The sequence below is a fragment of the Corylus avellana genome, chromosome ca2 (assembly GCF_901000735.1).
Source record: "Corylus avellana chromosome ca2, CavTom2PMs-1.0".
Lineage (NCBI taxonomy): Eukaryota > Viridiplantae > Streptophyta > Magnoliopsida > Fagales > Betulaceae > Corylus > Corylus avellana.
In genome coordinates this window covers 16,934,370-16,959,209 of record NC_081542.1, presented here as the reverse complement: position 1 = coordinate 16,959,209, position 24,840 = coordinate 16,934,370, and the positions used below count along the sequence as shown (strand labels likewise).

General features: G+C 34.5%; 2 protein-coding genes and 1 pseudogene across 2 annotated transcripts; all 3 read right to left on the bottom strand.

The window, feature by feature from the left end:
• Nucleotides 1–373: 373 nt before the first annotated feature.
• On the bottom strand, nt 374–4,715 carry LOC132170827 (boron transporter 1-like). The gene is made up of 12 exons (XM_059581945.1): nt 4,222–4,715; nt 4,015–4,097; nt 3,544–3,736; nt 3,298–3,436; nt 2,969–3,134; nt 2,707–2,873; nt 2,424–2,597; nt 2,241–2,336; nt 1,988–2,125; nt 1,466–1,785; nt 1,110–1,377; nt 374–900 (listed from the first exon to the last, which is right to left on the bottom strand). The coding sequence occupies exons 1-12, from the start codon at nt 4,323–4,325 to the stop codon at nt 601–603; spliced, it is 2,148 nt and encodes a 715-aa protein (XP_059437928.1). The 5' UTR covers nt 4,326–4,715; the 3' UTR covers nt 374–600.
• Nucleotides 4,716–19,904: 15,189 nt separating this feature from the next.
• On the bottom strand, nt 19,905–22,135 carry LOC132170826 (GDSL esterase/lipase At3g62280). The gene is made up of 5 exons (XM_059581944.1): nt 21,889–22,135; nt 21,100–21,285; nt 20,687–20,850; nt 20,250–20,520; nt 19,905–20,140 (listed from the first exon to the last, which is right to left on the bottom strand). Exons 1-5 carry the CDS (start codon nt 22,133–22,135, stop codon nt 19,905–19,907), a joined length of 1,104 nt encoding a protein of 367 aa, XP_059437927.1.
• A 701-nt stretch (nt 22,136–22,836) lies between these two features.
• LOC132169181 (GDSL esterase/lipase LIP-4-like) overlaps nt 22,837–24,840 on the bottom strand; it is a 5,557-nt pseudogene continuing 3,553 nt past the window's right edge.

The following is a 24,840-nucleotide window of genomic DNA, read 5'->3' as shown; positions in this document are numbered from 1 at the left end:
GCACTCATAACACTCTATCATGAACCGTTACAACCAGCTTTGCTGACAACTTTTTTACTTGCTTCTTCCATCTCAGACCTGCCTGGATTGGTATTAAGGATAGTCTTCTTTAATTGGCTTGTAATTTTCGTCGTCGTTGGGTTTATATAAGTTTCTGTCAATCTCATCTAAAAAAAAAAGTGCATACATCTTATATCATTTAGAATGGAAGGAATAACCCAAGAAGATTTTTCTTACATCATTTGGAATGGAAGGAATAACTCAAGCAAGGCATGTAGAAATTTGTATGTGTGTGTGTGTGAGAGAGAGACATAGCCAACATATTCGATGAACAGCAGCTAATTTGTCTAGTAAGACTTAAATTAATAAATAAAATTTAAAAAAAAAAACACTCATACAACAACACATTTCCCTAGTATATCGATTACAAGGAAGTGACACAATTCTATGGTTATATATCTCCTCTTGAAGTAGGGGAGCAGAAAGAAAGGAAGACTTTACAATGTCAAGAACAAAACAACACAGCAGAAAGGCAATAGGGAAACCAAGCAATTGAAAACATCTTACAGAAGGATAAATAAATCACTCTTCCCCCTATTCTTATACTGTGTCAATAGGACTCTTTCCTAAAGGAGATGATCTCACTTCTCCAGTCCTTGGACTGTGTTGTCCTCTACCACTTGACCGGGGACTAGGCACCCCTTTCAGTTCACTGACACGTGGACTGTATGATCGGCGTGGGCTCTGAAGGCTTTTAGGGTCATTTGCTGGTGTTGCAGTGGTGCTTGTGATCTTAGGACTACTCACATGCCTGAACTCTCCACGGCTTCTTGTGATAACTTCATCTAAAATCTCTCCTTCATCTGCATGCGCAGAAGCTCTGGCACCCAACTCTGCCTCCTGTTTTATAAAGAGAAATAATATTTAGTAGATTGATACACGACTGTAATATGACTGTGATGATGTAACAGTGAAAAAATCCCTTAGATTTTTTCTCTTTTACATGCTCTTGTTGATTTCAAAGGTTGATTTTTATTGTCATGTTATTTTAGTTGTATAGCAGTCTTCTCACTTTTATATGAAAGGTGAAAGTAAGGAAGAAAATATACCGATGCAAGGTTAAATGGTAAAGCTGGTGCCTCTTCATACTCTGCAGCATCCAAGTCTTGAAGATGAGCCCCTTTGAAAAACTTGGGCAGAAAGTACTGTCTTACAGGAACCAAAAGCATGATCATCAAAGGAAACATAAGTCCAGCAATTGGAACCCATGTAAGTCCAAAGCATATAAGCAAATAAGTTGTTTGGAAAATGGTGAACATTGCAATTGACTTGAAAGGCACTGTTTCCACAAAAGTGGCATGGTATTCCTCAAGGACTCTGCAGGAAAGAAAGTAATTTATCTTAGACATAAGGAAGAAAGGGAATTTTACATAAATAAAGTGAAGAAAAGAATTTAAGCTGTTACTTGTATCTTCTGCTAGGTGCAGTGAAGAGCAATAAGATTCTTTCCCAGAATTGATTCCCAGGTAAACTTTCGATGGCCATGAATGCAAAGTAGCCCCAAAGAACTGAGGTAGGGATCTTTTTGAGGAAGGGCATGGCTGCAACACATCCTCCCACCATTAAAGACTGAAGAATGTTACTGACACGCTGCTCCTTTACCTCAACAGGCAACAAATCATCAATTTCCTTCTCAACATCAAACAGTGTCTCATCTACTGGAGCATCCATATTTCCCATACTCGTAGCTGCTTGAATGGTTGATTCTTTTAATTCCTTCAGTCCCTGCTCAAAAATAATTCTTTTAGTCCCATTTACTAATTATCAGTTCATGCTTTGATTAGAAGAATATCCCCAGTAGGCCCTGCCTATGAGCCTGATTATCATTTGTTCCCTGATTTTTGTCCTTGGAATTTCTAAAATATGATTTTGTAGCCTTAATTTGCAAGAAATGATGGAAGCATTTTATCCTAAGTAGCAACCCTACCCCAGCTGAGGGCTCCTGGTAAACCAAAGGGGTCTGCATTTGATGATAGGCTTCTTGCATATTCCCATACAGCTGTCCCAAGCTAGCATTTTTTCTGATACTTTTGCGGGCTGTTGCAACAAGTCTGTTGCGAAGCAACTGTATAAAAAGAAAATATTTTTAAGAACAAGCATAAAGAAGTAGCAAATAGCAAGATCTACTGCTAAATATGCTAAATACCATGTTAAATGGATGGACTTTATGCGTAGATTACCTGGTGTTTGAGAGTAGCCAAACTCTTTGTATGCATTGGAGATTGAGGTATAACTCCATTGGCTGGGGGGATTCCAAGAAGACCACATATTAAAGTCTGCCATCAAAGAAGGTGGAATATATCACGATGAGTATGAAGTAGAAGGGAGAAGAGAGAAGGGGGAAAGAGGACATTATTGCATACCAAAAACCCCAAAAGAAGTAGGTCATAATGGTAAGAAGATGGCTTTCTCAAATTGAACTCCTTCTGTTGAGCTAGTTGAGAGGCTACACTATGGTCAAAATAGTAAAGCACTGCAATCATTGTTGCAGGAATGAAAGCTCCAATTATGTAGAGAACAGGAACATCCATCATATCCTGTTTGTTTCAAAGTATGAACCGTCAAAATCAATCTTGGACCAAAACAGAATACATAACATGATTTGTTTGCACAATTCTCATAACCATAAAAACTTTTGAAACGTGCCTTAATGACTGTCCAATTCTCATATGCACCAGGTGACCATGGATTTGGGCTGAAGAGTCGCCGTGGGATCCCTTTCGGAACACTGCTGGATGGTATGTAAGAAACAGCTGTCCAGACTACAACCATGAGTGGTACACCATAATCTGCTATTAGGCTTCGAAGCCAACCTACCAAATAATAAGTCAGAAATGTTATGTTTAATCAATGTGCATAAAGAAGGCTGGCTTCATTTGGTTATGTTTAAAGACTCATGCTTGCTTACCAGAACCATACCGCCATGACCTTGCCTTCCTGCTCTTTAATGCTGTTAGCAGAAGGCCAAATGACAGAACCAAAGCAAACATGCCATTTGCGAATCTCCATGAAGGTATGAACTCAGTTAAATTTGGATTTTCTCTCTTTGGGATGCGAAATTCATCTACAAGCCCCTGAAAAATCAAAACAGCAATAGAAAAGAAACTGAAAACAAGTTGAAATAGCATATACACTCAAGTGGAAGGCTTTAAGAATATGATCAACAGTTTGTGAATTCCCTGATGAACAACAGGACAAGGAGTATAAAAACAAAAATCAAGTTAAGAGATTTCTTACTTTTATAGCTTGCTGCATGAAGAGCATTGCTATTAGCAGACCAAATAATTCTCCTGCTACACGGGTAAACCTATTGATAATGGAGCAAGCTCCCAAGATAGCAAGTAAAAACAGCAGGAATGCTGTCCAGACACACACCCTACAATATCAATAGATCAGACAATTTATGTCAATCACAGAAACAGAATTCACACCAGAGAATTTAGAACTGTGTTACTTTCAAAAGAATTAGAGGAATTTGCTCACCATCCAGCCCATGCTACAAACAGATTTCGACCCAAGTCTGGTCTCCCTTTGGCAAAACTAAACAAGAAAGTATACATAATCACAGTGGGTTCTGCAACACCTAAAATCAACAAGGGTTGACCTCCAATGATTGAGTGTATAACCCCACAAAGGGCAGTGGATGCCAAGGTTTGAACTGCTGTCAGAGTTCCTTCTGCAAGTACCAGGTGGAGACTATCATGAATAAAAGTTCAACAGAATTTTCATTTGGCGGTAATACTTATCATAGCATGTCTTATTATTCTCTTTCAATTCTCCCATTTTTCGAATTCTTTTGTCTAATTAACCAAGATCAAAAGTGCTAAGCTTGAATGACCAAAAACTCAAAAGAAAAGTGTTAACTTTGGAGAATTGTTCTGTGTCTTTTAAGTTTAAAGAATATTCTTTTGCAGATCTCTGAAGTGACATATTTTTGAAGTTTATGTCCAATACCCGTATCTCGCTCCAGTTGTTCACCAAATGAGATGACCGGTATTGCTGAAGCAAAAAAGATATATGTGGTGGGAGCCAAAATCCTGACAAGCAATAAAATTTCGTCATCAAGACTTGTGATAAAACTCACCAATATAAGAAGCCTAAATAATCATAAAGATATTAGCTTTGCAAATTGAACAAACTAGGAGAGTATGTGAGATTTACCTGAAGCCTGCTCTAAAGCCACCAGTCCAATCTTGTCTGTAACACATTAATCTTCCTCTAAGGTCATTCTTGATTCCCTGAAAGGGTACAAATGTCTCCTCCATGGTCCTACCGTTGAAGAATTCAGGCAGTGTGTATTCTTCCTTCTCTATTAGACTCAAGGACTAAAAGCACTCAAAAGGGTCAAGAATATATAGCCAACTCTAAATGACCAAATCAATTACATGATGTTGGTTTTCCTCAACTTCTAGTGAAGATGGTGTGAAGACTCAAAACAAGTGGGATTGATTGAAGAAGAAACACAAAAATATCAAGCACCCAGAAGGATTAAACCACATGTGAGCTTTGAGAAAATGCATTCAAGGTTTAGCAAACACTCCAAAGTGCATGATCCAATGCCTTTCAAAGAGCCAAAAAAAGGCAATAAAGCAGTGTCAACTATGAAACTTCAAACACAAGAATGCACTTGATAGGTTTTGAAGTGCTTCCTGGTAATGAATGTGTGGGCACAGAGAAGAGCAGGAAGCTCCAAATATATAAGCTTCAAAAGGTGTTGACTGTTGAGCTAAGGGGCCGGGAGGTAAAAAAATTTAGTTGCATACACCAATGCCAACTCTTTCCCACGTCAGCATCACATAATTAGCTGGACCCAATTGACACTGTGGCTTCCTGTTAAAATATTAACTCCCCCCAGAGAAGATCAGCTGCATTTTCCAAGGCCAAGTTCATTTTCTCTCCCATCTATACCTATCCACTGCTCCAATGCGTGTCTTTCTCTCCCATCTATACCTTCAATTAGGCTGTGTTTCACGATAGAATGGAAAAAGGGAAGGTAATGGTACTGTAGCAGATTTAATTGATATGAGAGAAAAAAAAAAAAAAAATTTGTATAAAAAAATGAAAAAATTTGTTTTATAGTTATTTTTTTTTATTTGAATATTAATGAAAAGTGATTGATATGAGGTAAAAAGTAAAAATATTGGAGTTGATTTTGAGAAATTTTTTTTGGGTTTTTCGGTCTGTTCTTGTCCGGCCCTTTCCCAAACACAGCCTTAATGAACCTAAAATAAGATAAATTCAAAGCATCTTCTGCCTTGAAAATAGGCTTTCTGAAAATGGTGTTATATATTGAGACTTCGCATGGGAGCTTACGCAAATGAAAACAAAACAAGTTGACCACATTCTTCCATCCTATTGGTTGATGTTCCATTTGATTTATTTATTTATTTATTTTAAAAAATTTCTCTGACCATTTTTGCAATTGACTTTCAGTTGCATGTCGACTCTTGCATCTAATAAAATATGCTTAGCATTTCTTCGCCCATCCAAATGGGTTGAGGGTAGAGAGTGGTGGCAATTTAGTTGTGTTATCGAACTGGGCTGCCCATGTGCTTCGAACAGCTCATTTTAGCTGCCTTCCAGACTCCAACATCACCCTCCATAGCAAGCCTAACCTTACTTCTATGAACAGCCATGCAATATTCCTTCTCCGAACTTGCTTTATATCCACTTTTTCTCTGTAATTTATTAGTTTTTGCAGCATCATACATACTAGTTTAATTAGCTACTACGATCCCAGCCAAAGTGTTATGGCGGTGTGTCACATTATGTTTCAAAAATAAAACTTTAAGAAAAGTATATAGAATAAGAAAGAAATTAGAGAATGAATGAAGAATATAATATAAAAAAACCTTAAGAGCCAATACAATTACTCTAAACTTATAGTGAAATCTAAAGCTACAAAAGGTAACAAAATCCTCCTCCAAAAGAAAAAAAAAAAAAATGAAAAATGAAAAAAGAAAAAAAAAAGCCTTGGCCCTATAGGCCATCAAATCTTCTAAATGAAAAGGGGTAATTACCTTTTGTCCCCATAAATTACAGCGCTTTGGCACTTTCTCCCCATGAACTACCAACTATGACACCTAACCCCATCAAACTACCATTTTATGACAAAAAACCCCATTCCATCAGTTAAAAGAGTTAAAATTGACGGTTAACGGTCATGTGCAAGTTATGTGTCATTTTAAATTTTTTTGTCCACTTTTGCCCTCACTTTAGACCGAGAAAATGATGCTTATACCCTCCTAAACCCTAATCCAACACATGAAAACAATTTAAAATGAGGGCAGAAGTGGAAGAAAAAAAAAATTTTAAATGGCACATGACTTGCACATGACCATTAACTGTCAATTTTAACCAATTTGACTGACAGAATGAAGTTTTTTGTTATAAGATGGTAGTTTGATGGGGTCAGGTGTCATAGTTGGTAGTTCATGAGAGGAAAATGCCAAGATGCTATAGTTTATGGGGGCAAAATGTAATTACCCCAAAGGAAAAATTAGGGACATTATAAAAAACTATCATGCTGAATATCTTTCAAATCACATAATGATCAATTAGTTGTCCCTTTACTTCTTCATTGAAATCCTTGATTTGACTAATTAATGTGGCAGCCGTTAGAGACCGACTAATCAATCTCATCTGCACTAGAAGGCTCGACAGTGTAAGACCCTGCTCACCTTCTTTCCGACGGTAAATCCTTGCTTGCTATTGACCCCGATAGCAAGATGTGGCACCGCCTATCCAACATCGGTATCCGATATGGTCTGTGAATGACAAGTGATCTCTGCACAATGAAATTCTAACATGATACCAATAAAATAAGCATCCAAAATATGTTCAAAATGAGTAGTATACTATATATATTTACTATATTTTTGTCCTCATTGGGACTATCATGTGTCACGTCAGCATCGATCGTAAGATAATTGTTAAATAAAAATATAATTTCTAACATTACTCATTTAGAGAATATATTTGAATATACTCTTAACATTTTTTATATAGAAAACACTCGCAACAATATGACAACCTTGGTCATGTCGAACTAGAACTTGGTAGTATTGCATGCTGTCTGCACAAGGGCCAATGAATATATCGACATTATCATGCAATACCTTCTTCCTCTTCTTCTTTTTCTTTTTATCATAATATATATATTGATTATCAAAATGAAAATTGAAGATTGATTGAATATTATTTCACGTGCCTACTCTCAAATCTACTGGAGGGTTTGGGCGGTGGAGGATATATAGCTTGTAATCTAAAAACTCTTATGTGATGTGAGAGTTGGATAAGTAGCGTGTTGATTTTTGTTTTTTTTACTATTGCAGCACCAACGTTGAATCTCTATATTATATGGATTTCATTGCTTTATATTAAAGTTGAAAGAGACATCTTTTTTCATTTTCTAGTGGAATATATATATTACTGAAAAAGTCATATCAACGGTTTTACATCATGCTAGTGCATAATGCATTCAACCCATTACTTTACTATATCTAGTACGTACGTACATACACTATCACTTTAATTAATTATTATCTGTTTCTTAATAATTACGAGCTAGGTTTGCGGCTTACGACGACCACTCATACATTGTAAGTAGACCTTAATACGAATACTCTTTTTCTTAAAAGGGTATATAGTAGGGAAAAATGGTATATACTATATAGCATTACTTTTTTTTTTTTTTAACAGAGAAATGATATACACCACATTTTTATCACACTTTACTGATACCGCACTCTTAATCAGCAATTGGATCAACCTCTGTCTAAGAAAAATCAGAAGAAAAGAAATTAAGAGTCGATTGACAGTGTCACATCATCAAAGTGAAATAAAAATGTGGTGTATAGCATCATTCTTTTCTATAATGCATAAAGGTATTGACATGCTAAATTCTACTTATCAGATACGTGATTCAAATATTCTTGGGGAGGAAGTTACATAAAAATCACCATCCGAAATATCACCACTTTGGCACTTGTACGTTCTAGGTATAAAAATTGACACTCGAACCCTCAAATTGACCATTAATTTTTTTTTTTTGTCTTTTTGAATGGAACTTACGAAATGTGACATTTTTGCCCTTAGGGAAAACCGTATTTCCTCTAAAATTTGTAGGGTACTAATGCTAACTCAATTTTACACCTAAAAGCAATATAAAAAAATAATAAATAATAAATAAAAAAAACCCAAAAAAATAAAAAGAAAAAGAAAAAGAATTAAAACCCCTCTCCACCGCCAGGGGTGTGGCGGTCCGGCCACCCATAAAGACATTTTTGGGGGTGGCTCGAACCTTTTAGAGGTGGCTTGGCATAGAGTGGAGGCTCTCCACCACCTTCATTTTTCTAAGTTTTTTTATTTTATTTTTTATTATTATTATTATTAGGTATAAAGATGAGTTAGCATTAGCACCCCCACAAAGTTGAGGGGAAATACACTTTACCCTATAGACATTTTGGGGTGAAAATGTGCATGTGACGTATATATGTTTCGTCTAAAAAGACTGAAAAATTAATGAAATGCGCTAAGCATCACGGTTAGGAAGTTTGTGGGGTTTGAGTGTCATTTTCTAAACTTTAAAAGTACAAGTACCAAATTGTAATTAACCAAGCTCTTAGTTATGTTCCTATTTTAACCCCATTCAATTGTCAGAATTTTAGGCATTTTCGGATTATGCTCTCTTTTGATTCTGCAATTATATATTAACATAAGATATACGATAAGATTTGTGAAAGAAAAAAACAATACTACTGATGAGGACTAAACTTATTTTAGACAAATCATAGACAGGTCTTTTTCAAGCCACCTTATTTATTTATTAATTACTTTTTCAAATGCGAGACTTTGTATAAGATTTTCTTTCAACTTTCGATCTTGTATTTTCTTAGTTTTGAAATCAATTCAATTCAATATTAATTTGAGCTAAAGACTTTGGCATTTGTATTGTAATTATAGGTACCTAGCCTTAATGTTAAATAATTGGAGCTACGATCGGTCAAAAATTACTTGTCCGAATTACACGCAATTTAAGTAGGGAATGAGAGGGGGTGCAGGATCCCATTGCCCTAAGCAAACAGGCTCGGCACTAGGGGTGTTGTTAAAATGTTGATTAAATGATTAAATTTACTTATTCATATGAGCTTAAACTTTTGGGATAACTGATAGTTTAACATGAAATTAGAGCCAAATGTTCTGGGATCCTTGACTCCGTCAACTCACCATTGAGCCCATACGTGAGAGGGAGTGTTAAAGCGTTGATTAAATAATTAAATTTACCTCTTCCTATGAGTTTAAGCTTTTGTAACAAGTGGTAATTTAGCAGGTATACATGCGGATGCAGTTCCACATCCGCATTCGCATCATGTTTTTACTATCTGCATCCGTGCGGTAATGCAGTTCTTAAATGCGGTTATTATACGCATTTTAGGCAATATGCATATTTTAGTCTCTTGGGCCTTCTTTAGGTCTCTATGACGCCCTATTTTAAACGATTTTGAAAATAATTTATGCCAATTTTTAGTTTTTTAGACTCTGTTTTTAGGCCCTAATATTTTGAAAAAAATAAAAATAAAAAATTGATCTCATATTACTTTTGCCTTTTTTGCCCAAGTGAATAAGTGAATAAGTGAATTGTGAAGAAAAAAAACCTAAAACAATGTAAACATAACATATATCTCATCCAAAATGACTTTGTTTTAGTGAATTTATTAAATATAATATATATACCCTAAAACCGCTATTTGCATCCACATATGCAGATATCCACATATCCACATTTTCATGTGTGGATAGTTGACATGGGCAGTTAATATCCATTCACATGTATACCCTTATTCAGCACCTTGGGTTGCCTAGAGCACCTAGGCCCCACATCCCCTCTCTCACACAATTTGGGGGGCAAAATTATTTAGTGAATTTGATCCGCTATAATTAATCACTAATAGAAAATGGGATTACCCGCCATTAATCTTGATATATATTGTAAGCCGTACTCATATATATATATAGCTCTCTCTTTCCTGTGAGGTCGGGAGAGAGTACGGCTTACAGTATATATATGTGTGTGCTAGGCCCTGTCATTATTCGTTTGTCACTATCACTCCAACGATAAACACAATTAAGAATGTCAAAGACGACAAAGAAGATGAATTATATGAAGAAGACTAGAAATAAAAGACATCCCATTAACGTTTTTATATCATTAATTTTTATTTTTTTTTGAAAAAAAGTGTTCACCATAAAGATTCAAAGGTATCTACCAACACCTCTTTTATGTTGTCAGGGCATCTTCATTTGGGAAACCTTTCATCTCTTCCATCTTTATGAATCCACTTTTAGCATGAAACTACCAATTTTTATTTCTTTTGGTCCTAGAAATGTCACATTTTCATTCTTGTATATGTTAGAATATATGATTTTTATATTAGGTTGACAGATTTTTTTTTTTCCTTATTAGATCATTTACCATTTATGTTTTATTATTGATCTCTTTTATTATATTCTCTCCACCAACTCATAAGGTCCTATTGTATTGTAAATCATTAAGGTGAATGAGAACAAAATGTAACTCTTAAGGGCAATTTTCATATGGGAAATGTTAGGTGTTTTTCTAGTTTTTTCCTAGTATCCTTCCAACTGTGATTTGACTTTTAAAATTACCAATAGATTAAAGTCAATAATGATAATCTCAAATTTAATGGTAATTTTAAAAGCCACATCACAGTTGGAAGGACATCAGGAGAACACTAGAAGAGCGCCCAACATTGCCCTTTTCATATGGTGGATGTAGTAGGCCTGCTATTTTTCTCTCCTTTTACATTTCATCACAATTTATACATGGTATCAATATATATAACACATCGATCCTATATTTGGATGAGAAGTAGCTCACATAGAGTGAATGATTTATAAAGATATATAATCATAAAACTACACCTCGTCTTTGGAAAAAGAGAAAATATTATTTGACTATGTACAAAGGCTAATAAACATTTAAGAAAAACTAAAGAACATCTGAGTGTAGAAGTTATGAGCATTTTCCATTTTCATGCTATAGTAGAAGATTAGTAAAAGATTTCTGTTCGACTCGTTCGGCAACCCTTTTTTAACAATGTTACATATTATATTCTCATTGCATTGAACTGATATGACAGTATCTATCAGCTCTTATTAAAAGAAAATCAAGAGCTAATGAATATGGTCATATCAATATATCCAGTAGGACAAGGGTGTACTATGTCGCATTCTTCAAAAGCAAAAGTATTAACAAACAACTTTAGACATAAAATACTTACAAAATACCAAAAACTACTTTTACATTTACCCCGCTTCAAAACTAAAAAGCAAAAAAAATTCAGTCGGGAAAGTTTTACCAAAAGAATTCATTAATAACTACCCTTGTCCATTTTTTGTGTAAATTATTCTCAAATTTTCAATTTAGCACTTGAAATAATCAGAGAGTGAATCCTGATCGATCACCATCACTTTACATACATCAGAATCCAACAAAACTTTCCTTCAAAAAGAAAGAGAAGTATTATTAATTTGGCGCAACCTTTGTGTACACTTTTTTGAAAAAGAAAACTCAAACAATGTTGGCCAATGGCCATTGCTCATTGGCTCGATCTCATCATTCTCTTATCACACGGGCACCATAACCACAACTTATCGAGAAAAAAGATCGAAAACCATTAGAATAATGAAAGACTTTATTTTATATATATATATATAATAATAATGATAATAATAATAATAATAATACGCAAAAAGGTAAGAGATACCAATCCGAATACCAAGAATTAGAGAAATCCCGTTCACATTCGTTATCATTAACTTCAAAAAAGTGTTTGTCACTTTCTTTAAATCAGTGTTGGCAAAGAGCTTCACTTTGGATTTAAAAAATAAAAAATATCGACTAACAGCTCTTTTATATAATTACCACCGTCTCTCTTTTTTTTTTTTTTTTTTTTTTTTTTAATTTTAAAAAAAAAAGAAAAAAAGAAAAGAAACTTGGGTACCACAATTTTTCTTAGAATATTAATTAAATGTTTAAGTCAACTATTTTTAATCAGTTTAAGCTTTAAAGATAAATTATGATTTAAAAAAATTCAAAAAAGGCAGGATGGGGCGACTAGAGTGACTATTCTACTTGGGGTTGGCCATAGTAGCACATTCTGGTTGAGAACCAATATAGGAGAGGCCTAGACAGTGAGAATCGCATGCACTCCCTCAAGTTTCCATCAGTGAACCCATTACGTGGGTCGATTTCACTCCACTGAATTCGAACCTAGCTTGTCTATGTCTCATTCTTGTACAAACTCACGAGATAGTTTATATTTTAGTAGTTGACACAGTAAATATTGTTAGGTTAACCCCAACAGTCTCCCCCTCACACATCATGCCCTGGGTCGGAGCAGCGACAACCCGTTTCTCTCGTGGATTGTTGAGTCGATATTTATTGGTAAACTTGGGCTCTGATACTAGTGTTGGGTGGTCTTGGGCCTATCTTAATCCTAAAAGTTAGCTCAAGAGATGAAGTTTTTCCTCACACTTATAAACCGATCATCAGCCCCTTCAATAACCGATGTGGGATAACCCCAACAAATATCACATAAACTGTCACGAAAGTTTATAAAATTCTTGCACTAAAAACCACACCACCTTTAATAGCACTAAAAACAAAAAACTTTTGTCCATTCATATATTCCTTAAATGTTACGAAACTTTATGCTAGGTAAGTGTGAATGTGAGATGCAATTAATTATTCCACCATAAGAGAAGGAACACAAGTTGGTCAATTGAAATATGCATCCTGCACCGGGTCCGCTAATACCGCAAAATTAGGGAAGTTGGGGATATTGTCTGTAATTACTTTAGGGTTTAATAAAGAGTATATGCTGGTCTTTTTTTCTTTTTTTTTTTTCTTTTTTTTTTTTTTTTTTAATATTAACATGTGTAATGTGTTTGTTTTGTTGCTATAATGGCTGTACGACTATGGCTTTGTCACTTCAAATTGTGGATTTCATTTTGATTAAGCATCCTATCTACATTGTTTTTGTAGTTCAAATTGGGTTGGAATAAATTCTTTTAATTCATAATTTTTTTTATTAATTATTTAATAAATATTTTAGCACTTTTCTTTACGGGTGAGTTCAAACTCCATTTTAACCGATGATGCTCAACGTATACATGAAATATTTAATTTAAATGAGTAGTGAATTGACGGAGTCAAAGTTCGAATTCAGAATCTTTGGCTCTGATACCATGTTACATAGCTCTCTATTTATAGAAAGAAAATAAGTAATGAAAGGGTGCGTTTGGCATTGCGATTTCATAGACAAAAATGCGATTTTAAACCAAATCGTAGAAGATGAATTGTTTGGGGTTATGTTTTTAAAAAATTGAGATTTGAAAAGGCATATTTCTGCTTTTCTCAAATCGCATATAAGAATGTGCTTTTTTGAAAATGTACAATTTTAAAGGTTAAACTATGACTTTAAATGTCAAACCGCGATTTTGTGAAACCCTTGGCTGAGTTTTTAAAAATCACGTTTTAAAATCGCAAACCCAAACGGACTCTTAGACTAAAACCTAGACTACATTAGGAAATAACTCAAGAATAACGTTACCACTTATCCCAAAAACTTAAGTTTATAAGAAGATGTAAATTTAATCATTTAATAAATACTTCGACATATATTAAAAATGCATTTGAGAATCCGTGAATAAAATAAATTTTTTTTAATCAAAGAATCACAGCGTGAAAGTAATCATAGAACGTAGGATCGGAGCAGTGGCGGAGCTAGCCATTTTATATTGGGGGTGCTGCTAAAATTTTTTTGGCATCCTAAAAATTTTCTCCACCCTAAAAATTTTGTAATTCACACAATATATGCATCACCAAAAATATCTATAAAATTTCATAAATTTGTGCTCAAATTGATATATTAGAAATGTAACATGTCGACACTATATCAAAAAGCTAGAAATACAAAAAAAAAAAAAAAAAGTGTCTAGAACTGCATTTTACGGTCTTTAAGAAGTACAAAATCATCAAGTATCGAATCTAAATCGAAGCTCTTAGCAATTTTCCTTTCAATATAGAGAACTAAACTATTTGCAAGAAAATCATCCTCAATTTTGTTGCGAAGTCGTGTTTTAACAATTTTCATTGCTGAAAATACTCGTTTGGTAGTTGTTGTAGACATTGGAATAGTCAATTTTCATTGCTGAGAATTTTTTTTTTTTTTGGAGTGCGGGAGAAGGGTTGCCGTGGGTTAAATGAAAGTGCGGGAGAATGGTTGCTATGCTTGGGTAATAGGTAGGTAAAATTGTAAAAAGATTTTTTTTTTTTTTTTAGGGTAAAAAAAAAAAAAAAATTAAATTCTTGGGGGTGCCGGGTAACGTGACTCTGCCACTGGATCGGAGGACGTTAAAGTGATTGAATTATATTAATCAATTTGTGTGCATGGCGTCCACTCTAAGTTTGTATAGTTAATAAGATGCTCTTTTGTTGATCAAAAAACAAAAAAATAAGGTGCTTTTTTTGATACTCACATATTCATGGGGCCTCCACAATCAAAAGAGTTCTTATATTATTTGCAGTTTAGGCCTTTTCCAAGCCTATACGATGCTTTAAATAGAGTTTTCATCATCGTCATTGTCACCTTTAAAGAAAAGGATTGGAATTGCCCACTAATATGCCCATGTCTTATAAGAAATTGAAGGATCTAGAGTAGGAGGATGTGAGGAAGGTTCACTTACTAATACAATTACTCATATCTAGATCTTAAATTTTAAAAATTTACGCAAATTATAGACGTTTTCAGGCCCTTCTTTCGATTTTGTTTTTCAAACCCGACTCATATATATATATATATATATATATATATATATATATATATATATATATATATATCTTGGAGTTTGTATGTGCACTTTGAGTTTCTTTACGTAATCGAATCCTAAATTTGCATACGAATCTGTAGTGAAAACAAAAATAAGATCAAATTCATTGAGAGTTTGCTTCCAAAGAAGGCTAATAAATATTCTTGGAGAATTTCTTCAACTTTTTTCTTTATGCTTAATTATTGAGGTTCATTCCAATGATTTTGTCTAGCACAAGACTTTATTCTTACTTATTATTAGGGATTGTGCGGCAAAGAGTAAACCACCTGTCAAGAAAAGTAGATGTAACATATTCAATCTCAGGCTCTCAGCCATTGACTAAGTGGTAGGTCCATTGATGACAGGCGTGTAGTCTTTTTCCTTTTCATTTTTGTTCTTTTTAAGGTGTTCCAAATTCTTTGAAGAGACCACCTCAAAAAAGAAAAAGAAAAAAAAAACATCTTTGAAGAGACAACTAATCTTTCAATACATGTAGTTTCCTATTAGTATCGTGCAGACCAAGTAGTTAAGGAACACCATAAAAGTTTAAAAAATACTATACCATGGTTGCAAAGACAAAGAAGGTTTTATGATTCTCAAACTAAATATGAGCAAGGGATACGATATAGTAGAATATGATTTTTTGCAGACAATATTGAAAGGAGAAATGTTAGAGCATCTACTTTGGTCTTTTTCTTATTCTTTTCTATTTTTTCTTTTTCAAAATTAATTAATATTGGATCTATAGGACTTACACCTTCACTTAGGTGGGTTCTGAAAGAAACTAATAATGCAGAAATAATAAGATTGTAAGTTCTTGTTGGCTTAATTCGGTAAGCAAAATTGTGACAAAAAATGCCAAGATTCATCATCCATTCAATTACCATTCGGACAAGAAGAAGTGCCATTCGGACGCTCGAAGAATTCTATTTTCTCCGAGAGCCTCGTCTACAATCTCGTTTGCAATCCCGTCCGAACGAGCTCGATAAACAAGAATTCCCGATAGCCTCGTTTGCAGTCTCGTCTGAACCCCGTCTGCACGACTTTTACTAAAAAGGTCATATCTTGAGTTTCAGGCCTTTGATTGGAGCAGTCTTTGTGGCCTTGGAAAGCTAACTCAATGATCTACAAAGTCATGTTTCACGAGGTTTAGCTAATTCCAATATTTACTAGGTCAAAACGGGCCATAAAGAGAAGACCACGGGGCCATGTGTTAAAAACACGTTCTGGCTGTGTTTTGTTGTCCCGTCCGCAGTAGCAGAGCCAACCATTTTATATTGGGAGTGCCACTAAAATTTTTTTAGCGTCCTAAAAATTTGGTAATTCACACAATATATGCATCATAAAAAAATCTACAAAAGTTCATAAATATGTGTTCAAATTGATATATTAGAAATGTAACATGTCGACACTATATCAAAAAGACAGAAATACAAAAAAAAAGAAAGAAAGTGCCTAGAACTGCACTTTACGGTCATTTAGAAGTACAAAATCATCAAGTATCGAATCTAAATCAAAGCTCTTAGCAATTTTCCTTTCAATATAGAGAACTAAACTATTTGCTAGAAAATCATCCTCAATTTTGTTGCGAAGTCGTGTTTTAACAATTTTCATTGCTGAAAATACTCATTTGGAAGTTGTTGTAAACATTGAAAGAGTCAATTTTCATTACTGAGATTTTTTTTTTTTTTGGAGTGCGGGAGAAGGGTTGCCGTGGGTTAAATGAGGGTGCGGGAGAAGGGTTGCTATGCTTGGGTAATGGGTAGGTAAAATTGTAAAAAGATTTTTTTTTTTTTTTTTACAGGTTAAAAAAAAAAAAAAATAAATAAATAAATCCTTGGGGGTGCCACGGCACCCCCAAGAGGTAACGTGGTTCCGCCACTGCCCCGTCCGGACGGCACATGTTCCCGTCCGGACGCCGCGTACCTGTAACAGTTTTAAATGAATATAAACTCTTTCCTAGGTCTAGGGATGATAAGACTATTATAAATACACCTCTATAGGAAGAGAGAACGACGAATTTCTGCATCTAGAATTCACTGTTGTGTGCTAAGAGAGTCTATGATATAGAGAGTCTGTTCTTTCTCTTAAAGTGATCGTTTGTTTTTACTTGTTGATTGTTGAAGTGAAGTCAACCGGAGTTCCAGTGAAAGGAGATCACGTAAAAGGATTGTGCCAGCTGTCTCTGGAAAGGGCTACTGCAGTAGAAGGCAAGTGGGTCGCTTGTCTTATACAAGATCGTGTCAATTGCAAAGGTTTTGTAAGTGTGAACGTCTTGTAATCCTTTATTCTTTTACTGAGTTAGTTGACTTCCTGGGTTTGGCTGCCTCAGAGAGGTTTTACAATTAAATAATTCTCTAATTGGTTTCTTCTTCGTAACCAAAATATCTGTGTTCTTTATTGTTCATTGCATTTATTATTTATTAGGTCAAATCTATTTCCGCATAATATTGTGTGAAACATCTATACATTCAGAATAGGTGTCGTTTGGAGTCGTATATAGAATTTTCGAAGATAATGACACAAAGATATATATGGTTCAGTCTATGACCTACGTTTACAAGATAAAGCTCTAAGGTTGCATTAAGCTCTTATTTCTCTGAGTGAGTTTACAATATAAGATAATTATGTTCGATGCAAATAAACTTATACTCTAGTTAGGTTAGCTAGGTGATAGTCTTTAACTATAACTAGACTTTAACTGTAAGTCAGTGATAATCTTCAAAAGTGACTCAGTGATATTCGTCAATTGTAAGTCAATAATATAGTCTTCAACTTGAACTACATGATATATCCTAAACAAATCTAATTTGTAGAACATTTAGAAGCATAAAGGATAGAATACCTTTTAAGGAAAATTAGTATCCACAGTGCAATTTTCTAGCGTCCAAGCTGGGTTACAGAGTAAATGGTAGAACATTTACCTATGAGGATGAAGTAATATATGAGCGTATGTAGCCTGGCAATGAGTACTAACCAACAAAAAGATCAACAAGTATGGGTTGGTAGCTCAAATGGGGAATTTTTCGGTCAAAAGTGCTAATCATCTTGAAAATGAAAGGGATATGATGTGCAAAGGAGGAAGCTCAAACACCCAACTACATAGTTATCAATGAAAGATAATCTGGAAGATGTGTGTCCCTGGGGTGGTCAAAATGTTCTCATGGAAAGTGTCCAGTAACTTGTTGCCGACAAAAGAAAATCTATATAAAAGAAGGATATAGAGTGCAGGATTCACTCTGTCCCATTTGTGGGTTAGAGGTGGAGACTATTAGCCAAATCTTGAGGGGATCTTCTAAACAAACACATTTGGACTAAATGTAGTAGAAAAATTGAAAAAAAAAAAAAAAAAACATTCTATTGAAGAAGAAGATATTTTACGTGTTAGACAAATCAAAATATAGGACGGGTGTAGGTGCAGTTGTCAGAGATCATGAGGGGAATGTATTGGCATCAATGTGTTCCTTAAAGCCTTATATGTGTTACGTGCTTCTATAATGAGGGATGAACAATCAATGAAAGCGATAGATTTTGGTTGGGTTTAGTAGGATAATTCGAAAAATCTTGGGCCTCTTAATTTTAGGGTAGTTCGAGGATCCCTAAACCTCTCAAAACTACTACTAGAGTTGAATATTAAACTTGTCATATATTTTATTGATCACTCTTTAGGTTTATATAGAATATTACATGACAAAAATAGAAATACATATAAATGAAAAATAAAATTCTAATGGGAGACAAATCTCATATTTCCTGTTGTTTTATGAGTAAGTCTCCTTATTTTCCTAATAAAGCTAATAAATCTATTATTCTCCTAAGAGACAATAGTCACTTCCCTTATTTAAAAGAGTTATGCTTTGTGAGCAAAACCCTAATTCTAATGGACTAAACCATCATACGACCGGGTCATAGACCCATAACAATATGTATGATTCGAGAGTAGTTTAAGTTTACGCAACTTAGAAGGTTGTGGAATTGTGCAAAGGCTTGGGGCTTCAAAGTGTTATAGTTGAATGAGATGCTTTGAAAATGGTGTAGGTTCTGCAAAATGAAAGTCATTGTTGGAGTTGATACGGGCGTCTTATTGAAGATACGAAGATCATGCTTAATCGTTTTCACTTGTGGCATGTGCGGCATGTAAACCGTGAGGCGAACTATGCAGCTCACCGTCTCGCGAAAGCTGCCATTAATCAATCCTTATAATAAGTTTAAATGAAAGATTATCTTGTATTTATTCATGACATTGTAATTGCTGAAAAATTTGTCATGTTATGATTCGAATGAAAGGCTAAAAGTTTCCCTCTAAAAAAAAAAGGAGTGACACAATAAATTTCCCTTGAATCATGGGATTACAAAAATTCTACGTATGGGATTTGCTTTATGGATGTGGTGAGTTGCCATTCCTTAAAAAAATAAAAAATAATGCAAAATGATGGAAAACAATTTTTGTCATTTTTGGTAGATAGGGAAATGTAGCTCCAAGCCAACCATAGGCATAATATTCCACTCACTTTAATTAAATCTCATAATCGCACTCAATAGCCATCACTTTCAAGATTCTTTCAGATTAAGAGAGGAGCAATTAACAGACCCTTGACATGGCGAAGCCCACCAATTAGAATGACCAAATATGGTTGGAAGTTGGAGCATCCAATTTTATAATCTCTAAACACGATCCAGTCAACAACAAATTATGGTTCATATCGTCATACTTTTAAACAAGAGTAATGCTACTCTTCACACCCATTTCACGCGGGTTGTCGTAATGTATTTTAAGTAGCTTTTCAAATCAACCATCTTAAACAAAACAAATCACGGCAGCCCGTCCAAATTGGATGTGAAACATAGCATTACTCTTTAGACAAAGACTTAACATGATCAATTTCTGTCACTAATCAATGGGATCTTGAAATCTTGCAAGATGAAGAAGAACTCATGGAGATAGCCACTTAGTTGGCTGCCCAAAATTGGTCAAGCTGCACTCGTGGTGTGGTATAATGCATAGATAAAACACTTGTTGCAACAGCACGATTGGCAGCTTCTGTGTAGTGAACTCCATCCCAGACTATGGACTCTGATATATTTCTGCAGATGATGTAACCAGGCTGGCCGCATGTTGCTTTTACATTGTAATTATTTGGAGGACCACCATAACCACAACAAGCCATCAATGGATCCTCGAAACCTACACGAATAATAAAATGTATATGCTCGATCAAAATCATAAAGTCAGAAGGGAGAAATTAGTTTATTAAACTGACATCTATCTTTAAAGCCTAAGATATTATACTTACCATATTTTTTGTACTTGGCAAAGAGATTGTACTTGATCTTGTATATGTCTACATAGACAATGGTTGCATCCTTAAAAACCGATCTCATTTCTTTACAGACCTTTTGAAGTCCTTCATTAAAAGCTTTTGCAACATCATTATGGACATGAAGGCATCCAATTTGATCGAGATCAGTATTGTTATGGGGATGTAATGCAAGTTCTTTTGGGGCACAACCCAATGGTCCAGTGTTGTGTATCCAAAATTTTCTGCCACCATAAAGATATATATTCTACACCAACACAAAGAAGATTATGGATATATAGTTCAAACTCAAAATCTTTAATAATTCTGATACTATGTTAAATTATCAGTTGTCTATTGTAAAAGTTTGGACAGATAGCAAATGATGGATTTAGTCATTTGATTAAGATTCTAACGAACAATATCATACTCACTTGAAGGGCTAATTTGACTTCTGCAAGAAATGAAGGGATCTTTTCGATAACTGGTGCATATGTTAAGTTTGATGCATACAAGGCTAGCAAGAGATCATTCTGTCCAATGTCAATCATATAAAGTGCACTACGGAACCCATCTTCACCAAATGAATTTCTCCAACCTGCATGATAAAACATTGGTAAGAACAATTGAGTTAACAATAGAAAACACGATTTGAAAAATCGCAGTTAAGCGTATGGTAAAATAATAATTTAACTTTTACAATCATGCTTTTTAACATTTTTTAATTGCAATTTTATAATTGCACATTCTCAAACAATACATTTTTTGCGATTTGGTTTAAAATCGCACTTTTAATCGGCGAAATCACAGTACCACACACTTAAAGGTTCAAAGGAAATGAGTGTACCCAGTGATAGAAGTTCAAGTGAGCGATTTTTGAAGCGAATGAACTGGCGAACTTGAACATCTAGTGCGAAAGGCACAAACTGTGGGAGCAAGGTTGCTCCAGCTACTGCAAAGTTTACTCCACTCGTGAAATTTGGTGCCAATGAATCCAAATATGGGCTCAAATAACTCAGGTTCAAGTGTTCACCTGCAGAATTAAGTATAATAAGTTGAGATATATAGTAGCTTTCGGTGTTAAATCAGGATAGATTGAATAGAAGAATTACAGTAGCATATATTAAACTTGTATCAAATTTTCAATTTCCTGCATTTGTTGCCTTCTTCTTTTTTTTTTTTTTTTTTTTTTTTTTTGTATTTATTTTATTTTATTTTATTTATCTTGATCTTTGATATTGCAGCTAGCTGTGAAAGTTGAAATATAATGATCAGTGCCACATAAAAGCACTTAGCAGGGGATTACTCCAATCAAAAACAGATAAGAAGAGGGAAAATGGTATGATTACAAAGTGATATGCTATTATGCTTGATAACCTTAACAATAATGATGTGACAAGACAATGAATCTCTATATAAATCGAAATTAGAACTATGTGAGATAAGACTTTCTGGCTTGTATAGCACTTGTTCAGAAGGATTATCTTCCTGAATCCATTGGTTGATTATCATCCTGAAGATGTTGGGCTCAGAGTGTTTAATGTCTGTTGTTGCTTGCCTCAGCCAAAAAGAAAAGCAAATAAAAGCATGATCTACATTCTGCAGACATTAAGGTGAAGGGAAAACCTGGACTCACAGAAGAAATCAATCACAAGCCGTCCGTCGCCTAGCCGGCCGGTGCCTCTGTGGAAGAATGTGAGACCGTGGGGAAGGCCAATTGGAAGTCCAGTGCCAGCCAGCACCCCTCCAGTGTCTGAATTTGAATCACCAAAGTTGATTAAAATGGGCCTCATGTGGCTGCACTTCGAGCTTGTAAACATACCAAGGGAGACAAATACCAATACCAGCAAATTGAGATGTTGGGAAAATTTCATGTAACCCATCTCTCTTTCTCTTCTCCCTAAACTCACGTAGCAGGATACCCTTTACTGCTATCCATTTTAAGAAGCTGAGAATGCAGATGGTATTCCAAGATGCTGCTATGCAAAGATTTTGACCCATATATATATATATTCAATGAATTTGCTGGCTTTGACTTTCTGTCTAGTTATATATAATCCTATGGCCAAGTGTACATTGCAGATATTGTAAAAGACCTCTTTGTTGGGAACTGTGACTAGGCATGTGCCTTGAAACACATGCATTAGAACTTATAATATTCACATGGCAATGCTTATATGGGAGTTTAGTCTTAATGCACTATGCTTGTAAATCTAGCCTTCAGCCCAGGGTAGACAATATTCACATGGCCTTCTGGCTTTTTAAATCACTCTGCTTTCACTCCTTTGCTTTTCATAACAGGATACAAAGAAATGTGCGTCTCAATCCCAATGAGTTCAATTTCAACTAAAATTGAACCCATAATAATATGGAGTCATTGTTAATTTCAACAATCCAATTGGACCCATAAAATAATATGGAATGATAGTAAATTTCTACTCATATTGACACATAGCACTCAACAATTTTAACCTTAATTATATGACACATTCATGATAATGTGTCTCCTTCTTGTCATCTTAATTATATGACACATTCACTATGCATAACATTTAGGATTGAAAATTTTGAAGTCCCAAATTGGCTAGGGATTACAAAAGTAGGTAAAGGCAATTGGAGGAGTAGAGTAATGAGTAGAGAGTATTTTAGATGCAACGATTGCATTGGCAGCTTCTGTGTAGTGCTCTCCATGCCAGCTTATGTACTTCAATTCTTCAATGCAGACATTGAAACCTGTTTGGCCGCACGTAATATTGGGATTATAATTGTAGGGTGGACCTCCATACCCATAACATGCCATTAACAGATTCTCAAACCCTTCAAAATAAACATGAAACGAATTTATAATGTATAACATGATGGACAAAGTTTTCTTTCAAATTAAATTGTTGAAAATTTTTACAACCCCGTCTATTAAATAACTATATGACTTTAGAGTATGCGATTCTCGTATGTATTTTTTTAATAAATATAAGGAAAACTTCACTTACCCTTTTAAATTACTAAGTAGTTTTTCATGTCCTCTAAACTTCAAAAATTTGTAATGTGGGGTTCTAATCTTTCAGCGCCTTTCAATTATCACACCGGTTAAGATTTTCGTTAAATTCTAACAAAGAAAACAAAAATGGCAAAAATCTCCCTTTAAAAATTTAAATAAATAAATAAACTAAAAAAGAAACCCCCCCCTGTAACATCTCGTATCTCATATATGCGGAAAAACTGTAATTATCAATACAAAAAAAATACTCTTAAAATACTTTTCTTTATACAAAAAATACCCAAAGCTATGTCGTACAAGGCATTTATACAGATCTATCCGACAGTCTAAACTCTAGACAAAACTTAACCAACTTGGAATCTCTGTACATCTCAATATGAATCTCTAATCACAACTGCATAATTACCTTGATTTTCCATTCCTGCAAACACTACAAAAAACTGTGAAGTAGTGAGTCAATTGATTTCCGACAATATAAATCATTGTTGAATCATATATAGCAAAATGCTAGACAAGTTATAAAACCACAAAAATCCGTATTATTGGATATCAATATCATACTCAGTAAGTAAGAATACTTACAGTGGATTACATGAATGGATCATCAAAGGTAATTACTTGAAACCCGTTCTGCTGCAGTTGATCCATACCCATAACAATCCCTTCACTGACTTCTCTCTCTCTCTCTCTCTCGCCTAAACTTTCTTTCTTCCTCTTCAGCTCTCTGTCTTAAATTTCCCATCTCACTCTCGGTTTTCTCTTGTGTTCTTTCTTTCTTGTAGCGCTTGGTCTCGCCCTTTCTCTCTCTGTTCTGAGTAAACACTCTTAGAAAGAAGAAAGACCGAGTAAAAAGCGGAAGAATGAAGAATATATGCCAGAGATGGGAGAGGAGATGAGTTGTGAAAATTGTGAAGGAGAAGAGCTCTATTTATAGGAGAAAATCAAATACTATTTCACCAACCCTATACTATTCCACCAACCCTACACTATTCCACCAACCCTTTACTATTTCACCAACCCTATACTATTCCACCAACCCTACACTATTCCACCAACCCTACACTATTCCACCAACCCTATACTATTTCACCAACCCTATACTATTCCACCAACCCTATACTATTTCTACCTTCCATTTACTATCCTATTATTTCACCAATTATTACAATCATACTCCAAATTATACCAATCAATCATCAATTATCATATCTCTTAAATCTCCCAATAAAATAATCAATATAAAATCATCATCATGATATAATAACCTCAAATCAATATTCATTCCAATAATATTCATAAGATCTAATAAATTCCTCAAGAATAAATATTATTACCTAATATCATCAATAAATATCTCAACCTCAAAGTAAATGCCATTACCTAATATGAATATTAATATAATCATAGCATCAATTTAATATCTCTAAAATAAGACTTTAAAAATCTGGGGTGCTACAATCTTCCCTCCTTATTAGAATTTCGTCCTCTAAATTAAAGCCCATAAATTACCACCTATCTTCAAATTGAGCAACCCAAATTAAAAACAAATCATACTTGAACCATAACTTACTCAAGTTACTATAAAAAAAT